The sequence below is a fragment of the Lepidochelys olivacea genome (genome assembly GCF_965140295.1).
Source record: "Lepidochelys olivacea isolate rLepOli2 genome assembly, chromosome: 2".
NCBI lineage: Eukaryota > Metazoa > Chordata > Testudines > Cheloniidae > Lepidochelys > Lepidochelys olivacea.
The window spans coordinates 207,709,869-207,723,176 of record NC_140412.1 but is presented as its reverse complement, the minus strand read 5'-3'; the positions used below and the strand labels follow the sequence as shown (position 1 = coordinate 207,723,176).

Sequence of the window (13,308 nt, the reverse complement as noted above, 5' to 3'; positions counted from 1 at the left end):
GAATAGGAAAATATAAATTCTAATATAAATTTTATTATTGGCAGGGCTGATTAAGGTTGCCAGACACTTCCCATTATAAGACCCTCTTTCCAGTTGCTTATAACTTTGCCAGATTTAATTGTCTGGGCTGAAACTTTTCAGGTTTCCCCAGCCAAAACAATTCAGCCCTATACAAAAATGAGGATAGGAGAAAACACAGTTTTGTGCTTGTTAAATTATGGCAACCTTTTCTCTGAACAGTTTTTCAACCCCCATGCTTTGGAGCAGGAACTTGAAATTTAACAAGTGGGTGGCTATTGTGTCAGGAATCACTCTCTGTTGCCACGAAAATCTTCCCACATTTGCCTAAGTTATAAGCCTTTGAAAAACTGCAGCTCACATATGCTCAGTAGAGACTTCAATTTTATCGACTAAAATCTCTGAAGAGTCAGTCATCACTGAGCATGCTTGAGCCTCTCAGATCTTACTGCTGAACAGACGACACATGCTCCAACCCCTCAGCTCCTACTGTGACCAAACTACACATTTAGCAAGCCCCACAGAGCAACTGAGCATGCTCCCGCCAGACCAGGGCTACAGAGGCAATGCCTGGCTACCCCTGTCATGGCTGCTCCAGGCCAGCATGCGGCCATGCACTAGAATGAAGAGCAAGGAATGTCTGATAGTGACACCCCTACTGGTATGCAGGCAACGAGGAGGAGGAAGCCCTATGATTCAAATGCAGAGGGACCAGGTTCTTCCTGCAGTTCCCTGCCTCAATCACTGCACACCTTCCAACTGTGCAACAGATGAGGGACGGGGCCTATAGACAGGGCCAGCCTTAGGGAAAATGGCACCCTGGATGAACTTGTATTCTGATGCCTCTGGCCCCCATGGGTGGCCCCCAGCATTTCACCTGGCTGTGTGGGCCCCAAACCCTAACCCCTGCACTGTTCCCCCATTGCCCCTAACCCCTGTATCCTGCCCCCACATAGGAAAATTGACCTCGATGCATGGAGCGCTTGGTATTACTCCTCACTCCCCTGTTCACAGTCCCCTAAGGGGGTGCAGAGGAATGTTGGAGAGCAGTATCTGTGCATCCGCACTTGCCTCCTCCTTCCATGTTCCTGCTCCAGATGAAGCCAGAAGAAATATGGGCAACCTCCTCCCCCCCACAGCACTCTCCTGCCAGCTGGGAGCCACTTCTGACTCTACACTGGCAGCAAACACCTCTGTGCTGCCGCACAGCAGTCCCCTTGGCCATGGCACCCCTGGGTAGTTGCCCAGATGGCCCACCCCTAAGGCTGGCCCTGCTTAAAGACAACAGCCTCCTTCACTACCCAGCCCTGATTCATCCCCAGAGCAGGTCCTCCTATTCACTGAATGAGGCAGGAGTTTTGTGGAAAAATATGATGTGATCATGTAATTAAAGACTGTATGACAGTGCATATGCACAGGACGAAAATAATTAAGGTTGCACAAAGCATCTTAATTCTGGCATTTCCTAACTTTTGAGTACTTGACTTTGCAACCTTAATAATCTTCTTTCAATGAAGTTTGTTTTGTGTGAAATATTAGGTAGATTCAGAACCACTGCAATTGAGCAGATGAACTGCTAATTTTTATCTAATTAGTGATAGGCAGATGGATAATTTGGAAACATATGCTTGTTTTTAATAGTATAGTGCCCATACATAGTTGTAATAAAAGTCCTAGAATAACAGAGCTTTATTTAGATATCAAAACAAGCTTGGAAAGGAATAAACAGAACAACGGTAATATTTAATGAATTTTGTATATGTTGTTGCTAATTTATAGACAACTATGCCCAAATTTTCTGAGTTTTCCATGCACAACTGGTGCCTACGTTGTGCACACAACTGTGTTCCCTGCATGCACCTATTAAATGCATCACTGTACATGCAAAATTCTGAAAATGTAGGATGCATAGAGACCATTAAGACCCCAATCCTGCAGATTACTTCAGTGAGACAACTCACACATAAAGTTAAGAGGAATACTCATCTTCAGAATGCTAGATCAGGGGTAGGTGAATGGCTAGGGAAATTAATATGCAAATATGCCACCTTACACATTTTACAATAAAAACTACACCGTGCTTATGAAAGACTGACTGTAGAAGATCAAAAAGTGAATGACCTAGCACAACTTTGCAGCTATTTGTATGTTTTTTTTTTAAATGCAAGTTTGCAAAAAAAACAACTCCATAGCAGGCATTTACCAACATAGATTTTTATTTGATTTCAAAATAATGGGATTAATTTTATTTATATTTATAATAATCCAGTAATTATCTAAAGCAAATGTACATTTGTCAGAATTTTTAGTAGGTGCCATTTTTGACTTTTGAAAATATATGACAGGGTGCAAGAAGGAAATATAAAATTGGGTTAGCCAAATATAGTACTGGAGCTTTATAAGAGAGACATATATACTATGTTATTTTAACTAAGTCTACCAGTTAAACATGCTGTAACAGCTTTCCACTAATTTACACACCCCCATAAACATAAATCTGTAACACTAATCCCAAGAGAAATCCATCACTGATTATCAGGCCCAAGCTAATAGTTAAAAATAAATAGCAAGAAAATGAAAAAAAAGTTGTTTCTTCATTGTAAGGACCTTCCCTTTTTCCATGAAGGCTTTATCTTTATTAAAAGTTAATGAAAGCTGGTTTGTCACCCTATGTTATTACTATTGAAGATTCAACTCAGTTTGCACAATTTAGAGCCATAATGTCAGTTGTTTTATATGCAAATCATTGGGTACTTAGTTTAAAAAAATACTTAACTGGATTTTGTGAATATGCTATTATGGTTCTTAAACAGTTGGTGTATTTTTTTTTTATTTGACCAAATAAAGAACCGTTCTCCCGGCCTGTTTTTTTTTTTAAGAATTGATGCACAATCCTAGAGTTTGCTGAGACCTAGATGACCAAAAGCAGACAGGTCAGTGTGGGTTCATGACTTGTGACCTTTGATTAAACCCATATACTTCTCAAATGAGCTATAAGGAGGTTCCAAAAAATTGTTTGGTTTCTAATAGTGTCCATTGCCAAAACAACAGCTCACAAGTTCTCCTCCTCACGTAAAAACTGGAACACAGCTGAGAAGTCTTTCAGGGCATAGCCCTTTGCACACATGATCCTGTATATCTGATGTGCTAGAGATCCCAGAGGAACAGGTGTTTTAGTGTTGGTAGCAGTAATCTGTGCCAAGCCAAGATCCTGAAAGCAGAAAAAACATTGGGAGAAACAACAAGGAATTAAGTAGCCATATGAGTATTACCAGCTATTTGGCTTCCTTGTAAAGAGAAGCCACTGCCAACAAACGAAATACTGCAGCCTTAAAATTCCAGCCCTGGAAGAAGGCAAGTATTGCCTTCATTTTTTAATTTTGCTACGGGAGCTGCACCACAAAGTCCAAAACAGCCTTGGATTAATTTCAAAGAAAAACTGATTTTTTTTTTCCAGTTTTTCCTCAAATGAAATGAATTCAGGAAAAATAAAATCCATTTGAAGCACCTGAAATGGGGCGGGGGAAAAAACCAACAACCCAAAACAACCTTTTTCATTTTTGGGGGTCTCGTTCACCTTTAAAAATATATTGTTAAATTTCTAAACGAAATACCATTTAGAGAAAAACGTCAAAACATTTTGACATTTTCCCATTGTTTTTCTGGCTGAAACTACCAGCTAAATTTGACACAAATTCAGTGAATAGTTTGAGCACTGCAGAAAGTGCATTTTCCGGTGAATTTATGCTGAAGAACCAAATGGACCCATCAGTTTTTGGCACCACGTTGGAGCTCAGCTTTCTCTCTCAATCACTGTTTTAGAAGTAAAGAGGCAGTGTGCTGAGTGGCAGGAGCAGAGGACTGTCAGGATTCCTGAGTTCTGTAATTGACACTGCCACTGACCATGTGACACTTGCATAAAACCAGCTTCTCAGAGCTTTAGGTTAACCATCTTCAAGTGGGCATAATAGTATTATGTAGTATCTGGCTGATGAATCTTGCCCATATGCTCAGGGTTTAGCTGATCGCCATATTTGGGGTCGGGAAGGAATTTTCCTCCAGGGCAGATTGGAAGGCCCTGGAGGTTTTTCGCCTTCCTCTGTAGCATGGGGCACGGGTCACTTGCTGGAGGATTCTCTGCTCCTTGAGGTCTTCAAACTACAATTTGAGGACTTCAATAGCACAGATATAGGTGTGAGGTCTTTTTTAGGTGTGGTGGGTGAGGTTCTGTGGCCTGCGTTGTGCAGGGGGTCGGACTGGATGATCATGGTGGTCCCTTCTGACCTAAATATCTATGAATCTATGAATCTATTTACTCTCCTCAAACCCTCCTAGGCTAGCCTGGTCTCTTGAGCTGCATGAGGAGTTTATACAAGGAGAAAGGCACATTCTGTTTCCATCCTAGCTCTCACCTGGGGACCACTTAAGATTTCCCTTGTCAGCTGGGAAAGCCCTGTCCATGGAGACCGTAGTAGGGTTCTGACAGAGCAGGTTCCTCGGCTGTCCTGACCATGCCCATTTCTCAGCTAGTATTGCTCCACTTTCCTTGGCATATTAGCCTAAGGGTATGTGTAAGCTGCAGCGGGGAGCGAGCAGACAGACTCACGCTAACAGGGCTCACACTACCATACTAAAAATAGCAGTTTGGATGTTGTGGCTCAGGCTGGGGCTTGTGAGTTTGTCTGCTCAAGCTGGTAGTCTCTCTCTCAGCTTCAGTGTAGATCATACCCATAGGCTACATCTACTTGGGGATAAAAGCCCTGTGTGGCAAGAGCCATGACTGCAGTGGTGAGCTGACTTAGGCTTATCGGGCTTGGGCTGCGGGGCTAAAAATTGCTGTGTAGATATATGGGCTGGAGCCCAAGCCCTTGTACCCTCCACCCTCACAGGACTCCAGAAAAGCTGTTACTGTGCTGTCTGGTCAACAGTGTGTTGACATCATTGGCTGGTAGCGAGCAGAAGACCGCCCTAGCCCCTGAAAACCAGTATGCTGCTTTCTTGTAGAGATACCTTTTTCTATGAATGGACACGAAATATAAATGGGCTCCCCAACTCCTGAGAATGTGTTTATGATCACAATTTTCCAGTGGTACACTCTAAATTCGGAGGGACCATTCACTAGCATAGGCAGAATTTCCATAGATCTCGGTATGACCATTCAACATGGATAATGAGTCCCTACTCCAAGACTGCTGAAACACAGAGCTGCTACTTGTTGGGGGTGTACCTGACCTTTTGCTTGACATCATAAGCACATGACCCCTAAATGGACAAGGACTTCTCTGACTCCAGTGTAAGAAACAAGAGAAACAACTTTGCTCTTCTCTCCCAAGATGGATGTGATTCCCTCACGTTCTGTGTCAGGCTGATCTCTGAAGTAGCATCGATGCTGTTACAGAACAATATACTGCTAAGCATGATCATAAACTTCAGATTGTGATGTTTCCAGCATCTTTTCTGTAGCTGCTTGAAGCTCCTGGAACAGGACAACTTTGACTAATCAACATTCGATAAGATGTACTTTGTATCCTCTTAAAGCAACTGCCAGCAATACTTGCACTTTTGTAAAGGGGATGAAGACCGAAGGAAAGGAGCTATATTTACCTAAAACAACCCAATCCTGGAAACCGTGCGCCAACAGACATCCTGCAACGTTATCCAAAACATATAATCTCGGGGCGCAGTCACTTGTCTTCAGAATTTATATTCTGAATTTCTTCCGATGACAAAGTTGTTCTGACTGGGATCCGGCTCTTCCTGACCTTTTGGGAAAGGCAGAATCAGAATATACTTTCCGGCCCCTCTCCCCCTCTTGGGAACTGACACAATGGCTTCCAGATGTCTCACTATCAGAGACTAAAGCAGTTTTTGCTGGACTTGGAGAAATATCCATCTTTTATGGGGAAGCAGTGGCCAACATTTTAAAAAGAATGTTTGTTGTTATTAAGGAAATACTTCATCTATTTTTAGTTATTTTCTAGTCTGACCTGAATCGGATTCTGCCATTCAAAGGAAAACCCAAAGACTGTCCTAACCTAGTATCAGAAACTCTTTAGTAAAAAAAAATGGAAAGCCCTACTTCTGCCCCTACTCCGTCTGATGAATCACCCTGACAAGGGTCAAGATTAATACGATCTAAATCTAGCTCCTCCAGGAATCCTAAAAGGAAGGCTGTTATCAACACCTTTAATGTTAATGGGAGGAGAGGACTTCTGATCTGTAATGTCTTCTCTGTATAACCCTCTGACCCTTAAAAGGAAAAGCAATAAATCTGATCTTTGAAGTGAAATCTCCAGACCAGGGCTCATATTAGAGAGCTTGTCTAGACACTAGGTTACACTCCAGACTTCGAGACAGAAGAGAGGTGATTTCCAGAGAGGTGTCTTATAGAAAATTTGCTGCCAAAAAACCTTGGAGCCTATAACTTTGTCTGTAGGATCCATCAGTGGTGGAATACTTTAATAAATCTTTCAACTATCACCACGTTTGACATCTGAGAAGATGAAGTTTTATGACCATCTTAGGACAACAGCTATCTTGTGGTCATTTGACTCTTTAGATAATTTTTCTGTGTAGACAGTCATCTTCTCCACTTCAAGAGATGCTCTTCCTCCCCTTCTCTACAAACTCTTATTATTCATTATTGTTTTATGTGCTGTGCAGTTCACAGGAAAAATAAAAGAGTAGGTCCCTGGCCTGAAGAATTTACAATCTAATTTGAATAATGGCATGAGTGGGTGGAACAAACAAAAGGATAAATTCTCATCTAACAAATCTCTTTAAATAGTCTAGGGACTGGACTGTTTAGTACCTGGAAGAGGTCACCACATCACCAATTTTCACCTTTTGGGATGTTCAGTAACGGATAGCTCTAGTGCCTTAGCTAAATGCTTACTCAAGTAATTCTTCTTCGATGCAGAGGGAACAATGTGTCCCCTGAGGATTGTTCAAGAAGTGCTAGAAAAATCTACTGCCTCTCCATCCCTCCTGTGTTGCAGATTCAAGATTAGATGAAGACAGTCCGACACTTCAGCTTTGCTCTTTGGGGGAAAGGAGGAGGAGGAGACTCAGCTGAGGGCAGCTAGCAATCTGACTATGATTTACATTATGAACACTCTTGTGCTTTAGGAAACCTTAGCTATCCCTGACACTTGGATAGGCCAGAGGTTGGCAGCCTTATCAGTGATAGAAATTAAATTCTGATTTTGAAGAATGAAGTGCTAAATTAGTTAGCTCACATCAATTTTAATGACAGCTCACACACCTTTGCACTGGTGTCTCCTTTTTTCCTGTACCCTTTTCTTCTACCTTTTTTTTTCCTCTTCTATCGACTGCTTTCATCTTTCTACTCCTTCCTGTTCGCTAGTAACTTTCCTTACACCCCTCCCCAATCTGCTACTGCTCCACAAATATGCTCTATTTTATTCACATTAGAAAAATGCCTATCATAGTACCAGGCACCAGACCCAAAAATTTATGGGTGGCATTGAAATTGTCCATAAAGGACTCACCTTTCCACTCACTGCCCTGGTGTCATTTATATTTTTCTTCTACTGTTTTTCACTATATGTGCAAGAAGATCAACAAAGTAAAACTGAGGTGGCCGATGGACGGCTGGCGCTCCTTCCAGGCCCCTGCCACCATGACAGGGAACAACACTGACCCCCTGCCTCGAGAGTGAGGCCCCAGGTGCCCCCATCCAGTACACACACACACACCCTTCCCATAACCCCAAATACCTCCTCAAACACCACACTCAGTATACAAACCCCTCCAGCACCCCACCAAATACCCCCTCCTAGTACATACACACCTTAGCACCCCTAAAATACCCCCTCCTAGTACATACACACCTTAGCACCCCTAAAATACCCCCTCCCAATACACACAGACCCCTCCAGGACCTGAAAATAACCCCTTCCAGTACACACCCCTCCAATACCCCCAAATACCACTCCCAGTACACACACACCCTTCCCATACTCCCAAATTCCTCCTCCAGCACCCTCCAAATATCTTCTTCCAGTACACACACCCCTCCAGCACCCCCAAATATTCCTTCCAGCACCCCCAAATACCCTCTCTCAGTACACACATTCCTCCATCACCCCCCAAATTCCCCCTCCCAGTACGTACACACACACACACCCACACCCCTTCCGGCACCCCCCCCAACTGAACCCCCCTTCAGCTCCTCCCCTGCATCCTCTTTTGGGGAACCTGAAAGATAGTAACCCTAGGCCCATCAGTTTCACTTTCTAGTTCTGCTCCTGGGTCTCTTCATTCACCTGACCGTGTGGGATATTGGGGGTGGCACAAATAAAGGACGAGAGAAGGGAGGCAGGAGTTTTGTTTCTTCTGTATCCACTCACTTTCAGGCTCTCAGACAAGTGGGTGCTCACTTCAACATATAAACTGCCCTAATCCTGCAAGTTACTCCTGCATCTGTCCAGAGCCCCCCTGGAAACAATTTTGTGATGGGGAGACAAGTGAAAAATACTAACAGGCTAATATACTATGAAATATTTTGAGGTGGTTAAAACCAGAGAGACCAGCAAAAAATCCAACTTCCTTCTGCACACTGCAAATCCCACACATACTCCTAGACAGGCCCCAATCCCGCAAACCGACCTGGAAGGCTTCCCACCCTGTAGAGGTTTCATGCAGGCAGCAGGGCTGGCCCACACGAATCAGTTTGCAGCTTAAGTATGAAAGAGGGAGAACGTGTGTGTCTAAGTCACATACACACATGTGCGCCAGGGTAGGGTTTTGGGTTGATGGTTTGTTTTTGCAGCTTTTGGTTTAAACTCTGAAGTATTAGAGTCAATGAAAGAAAAGGCTCGGAAACTAGGAAGAACCCACACGAAACTTCTTTTCTGCAGCTTTTACTCCGCTTGAAAGTGAAGAGGCTGTGAACAGGCCTGTGGCATGCAAGCTCCAAATATTTATTTAAAAAAAAAAAAAAGAAGAAAATTAAGCTCCAAGCCAAAGTGTTCTGTGCAGCAGCAGCACAGCACACAGAGTAAACTCCTGCGCCCTGGGGAGCTTATTTTATAAAGACAGATAAAGATCCCAGGGAGCATGTGGGGTTTTGGAAGATGATAGAATGAAAGGAGGGATGGAGCCTGGAGCACTGATGGGAAAGTAGCTTCAGGCCTAAAGGGTAGGCACAAACAGGAAGGAGGGAGAAGGGAACAAGAGGGGATGGAAGAGAGAAAGTTGAAAAATAATAAGAGAAAAGAACACAGGAGGAGAAGGGAGCAGCATTGTGCAAAGACTTTAAGAGCAAGAATAACAGATGTGAGAAGACAATGACAGGATGGGATGTCGATCAAGTGAGGAAATTATTTAGCTGCTGCATTGTGGATGTACTGGAAAGGAGCAATATGGGACCTCAAGAGAGACCGAAGAGGAGAAAGTTGCAATAATAAGGAAGATACTGAAAGTTTCCATCAAATATATTACAAAAGAGATGATTACTGTCTCTCTGTGCGCCATGCAAGCGTCACTTCTCCACCTCCAATAGAGAGAAGGCAAGGAAATACGGCCGGTTTGTATCTGTATTTGACCTGTTAGATGGATGGATGGATGACTATCTATCTGGCTGGGGCAGTGCTACATTTGTTCCCTGAGATTCCCCCTCCCTGTAGAATATATTTATTGGAGAGGGGGATAGTACTGCTTCTCTCCCGTTCCCTCCCCTTTCCTTGGGCGGCAGGGAACAGGGGGTATCCAGGTAATCGAGACGGTCATAAGGGGCCAGCTGATGGCTCTTGCCTGCCAAGGGAAGGAGATAGCATCTGCTTACCCTTGTTGCTGTTGGGTGGCCATTTTGGGCCCGCTTTGCTCTTGCAGCTATTCCATCACCATCTTGCTCACCCTTACCTAGTGAGCTGGATCTTTTATGATGCTAGGGGCTAGGCCAGTTGCCAATTGGATGGGAATTTTCCCATGTGGCAAAAATGGTAAATTGCCATGTGGGTTTTCTCACCTGCCACCCAGCATCTCAGAGGTCTGGTTTCGGGGAGGAGTGTTTAAAAGTTTAAATTACACTCACACCTTTGGCGGGTTCCAGTGCAGTTGCTGGATTTAAAAGGTCTGATGTAAGGACCCTGTAACGCAATGGGCTGCCTGGTCATGGGCCCAGAGCATGACACTGCATGTCGCATGCAGCATATGGCTCCCCTCATCTCATCTCTCCTACTTCCTGCATGGAGACTCTGGCTTCCAGCCTGGATCCCTGGGCAGGCCTTAGAGCATAGAGGGGTACTTCATACCCACCTTCAGGACATAAGTACACAGCTGAAATCCACCCTGGAACAGCCCAGCTGAGTAGTTAGGGTTCCTCATTGGTTAAGGGTTCTTAATTAAATGCAGAGGTCACAATTTTAAATCTTATTGTCTCCATGTCCACATCAATAGGTATAATACTTACACCTACCCCACAGGGGTGTTGGGAGGGTTAAGTCAATCAATGTTTGTGAAGCTGTCAAATGGAAGACACTGTGGTCCAAATCCTAGGATATTGTAAATCAGATAATTCTACTGAAGTCAATAGAAATACGCTGATTTATATCATCTGAGGATCTAATACTACACAAGTGCTAGAAATTATTCTATATGGCCACTAGTTGACCAGGAGCACGTGCTGCTGGAAGAAGTCCAACTTCAAAGAAGGAGGATATGGCTTTGTTGACGGTCTTTGGAACATAGAGTCATAACACTAACCTTCACTGATCCAACACTAAGAGAAACCCCCTTATAAATCTACAACCACACCTATCAAGGACTCAGCTGATAATTCAGAGCTACAATAACTTGTGGTCCTCTCCAGGAGTGCACATAATTCCAAACACCATTAACAGTTTTAACTGAGGGAAGAACATCACATTCCATCCAGTGGCTGCTGGAATTGTGGTACACTGTTAGAAGTCTGGTATAAGCGATCGATGATATTCAGGGAGACCACACGCACAACATAGAAACATTTCTCATGTATTCTGACAATCAAGAACAATAAAATAGTTCTTTCCATACTTATGATTTATATTTATATACCTTAGCCATGAGCGTTGTTCCAAAGCCACCTTGGTAATTATTAGCAGAGGGTACTCCTTCCATTACTCCTGGAACAGGGTTGTAAGTGTCGCTTGACCAACAACGGCCCGAACTCATATTTAGGATTTTAGCCAGCAGTTTCGGGTCAAGCCCAAACCTGTCAAAGGTCAAGGAAGAGAAGTGTTAATGTCAAAATGCACAAGATATGGGTGACTTGTTTTATATGCTAGGACCACACTATCATTTCTCTCCCTTTATTGTAAGTCAAGAAAAATGATAGAGTATTGATATGGGGGAAGGGGATCCCCTATCCTAAATTAAAGGGTATCAATCTATCATTTAAGCAATACGTTTTCAAAGCTTCTGCCTTCTGCTCTATGAAAAGACCTTTCCCCTAACAATTTTGAAAATGCAAGCGAAATAAAGGCCCTCTGAGAATAGCAGTTCTCTTGCATGCCTATTACCAAAAGAAGTTTTCAGTTCTTCCACATACTACTATATACCTGTGCTTCATACCTTTACAGCCAAATGTTAATCTTAGAAACTGGATGAACGATTTCAAAACTAAGTATTGGCAAATAAAAGGTGCATTATGGAAATATGTGTTGGTGAATTTATGGGTGTATATTTATTTTTTAATGAAAGCAATGTAATATTAACAATAAGGAGACTGAAAGAGGTTATCCCTATTAAAAACATTTACTGTTGTTCACATTTGCAAACTAGTTTTTATTATTATTAAATCTTCATTATACACTCTTGCTTAGGAAGCAAGTCTGCATGAAACTGTGACATATGCTCTCTATCTATTCACAGACATGCATTATAGTTCTGGGTCAACTGCTGATAAGGTTACTGATCCTGATAAAACAAAGCTTGTCCGAGCAGAAACATCATTTGTTCTAGCACTGAGCTGATGGCATAAACTGCTGTTCATTGTGGACTTTAAAAGAAATGTAGTCAAGATATTACTTTAACACACTGAGTTTTTAACCCTGTTATTATTTTGCGTTTTTGCTGAATATCAAGTTGCAAATGTAATTTTACACCAATTGCATTTATATCAATTGGTAGCAATATTTTTTAAAGGTTCTATTTATATTTGTTGCACTCTCCATGAAAAGAGATCAGACACAATTATCTCCTATATCTCCTAATGCAAAGCAGAACAAGAATTTTTGAAAGAGACTTCACAACCTACTATAGCCGTATACTTCCTGCAGGAAAACTGACAAGACTAAACATAAAATATGTTTCGTACCACAATTCCAAGTCAGTTTTACCCAGGGCCGGATTATGACATTCTGAGGCCCTAAGCTATGTCAAGTGTAAGCAGCTCCATAAAAAAAATGAATTTATTATTTTCACAGAAAGGACATTGAATATATAAACCCAAAAGTTCTCATAGAAAAACAAGAGAGGATATATAATTTTTTAAAAGCCATAAATAAGGAAAAGTATCCTCCTTTTCATATGAATAAATAAAAAAATCATTTGATTAATTTTGTTAGGGAAATACAAAGTTTATCCAGACTATATATAAAATATATTTACAAATGTTTATTCTGATTTAATTTTCGCTACAAAAAAATGAGTTGTTGGGATTTTTCTTTGCCATACTATAAAAATGTAGTGAAGGTTCCCGAAACTGACGGAGGGAAGCCAACACAAATTTATCCTCCTCAAGATCCACTCGACCGAAGTCCATAGGATGATCACCTGCAAACTCAATCACGTGAAAAATGGACAGCGTTTCAAGCAGCATGCACACTAAAATACACAATTGTACATATCTACAGATCAAAAGAAGAACGAACACACTAACACTTAAGAAAACGAAGAAAACCAGGATCGAAGGCGCTACACGACTGAGCATGCTGGACTGTAAACAAAAGATGGTGGCCTTCCAGCTATTACCAGCCAAGGGGGATGCTATACATGACATCTCTCCTAGAACGAGTCCCATAGGGGTATGAGCTTGGCAGGATTGCTTCACGACACTGCCGTCTCCAACCTCACGTTTTCCCCGAAGTGAGTTTATTTATTGAAATAAATTATGAAGGCGGGTCAGAATTTTACCAGTAGCAGCTGGCCAACAAAACGCTGCCTTAGGAGACTGATAGCAGACTTACTTGTAAAAATATTAATTTTACAAATGCAATTATCAGTTTTTTCTCAGCCCTAGTCTCCCGCCTATCAATAATGAACAATCATTGAAGGGTAAGGGTATTT

At 42.2% G+C, this 13,308-nt stretch overlaps 1 protein-coding gene across 1 annotated transcript in view; it reads right to left on the bottom strand.

Moving 5' to 3' along the window:
* Positions 1–2,216: 2,216 nt before the first annotated feature.
* The window catches only part of HIBADH (3-hydroxyisobutyrate dehydrogenase), a 131,491-nt gene continuing 120,399 nt past the window's right edge, over positions 2,217–13,308 (bottom strand). Inside the window, exons 7-8 of the mRNA XM_084621015.1 lie at positions 11,077–11,233; positions 2,217–3,229 (exon numbers count right to left, since the gene is read on the bottom strand). Of these exons, the coding sequence (XP_084477141.1) occupies positions 3,071–3,229; positions 11,077–11,233 (316 nt within the window). The 3' untranslated portion in view covers positions 2,217–3,070. The remainder of the gene's footprint in view (positions 3,230–11,076; positions 11,234–13,308) is intronic.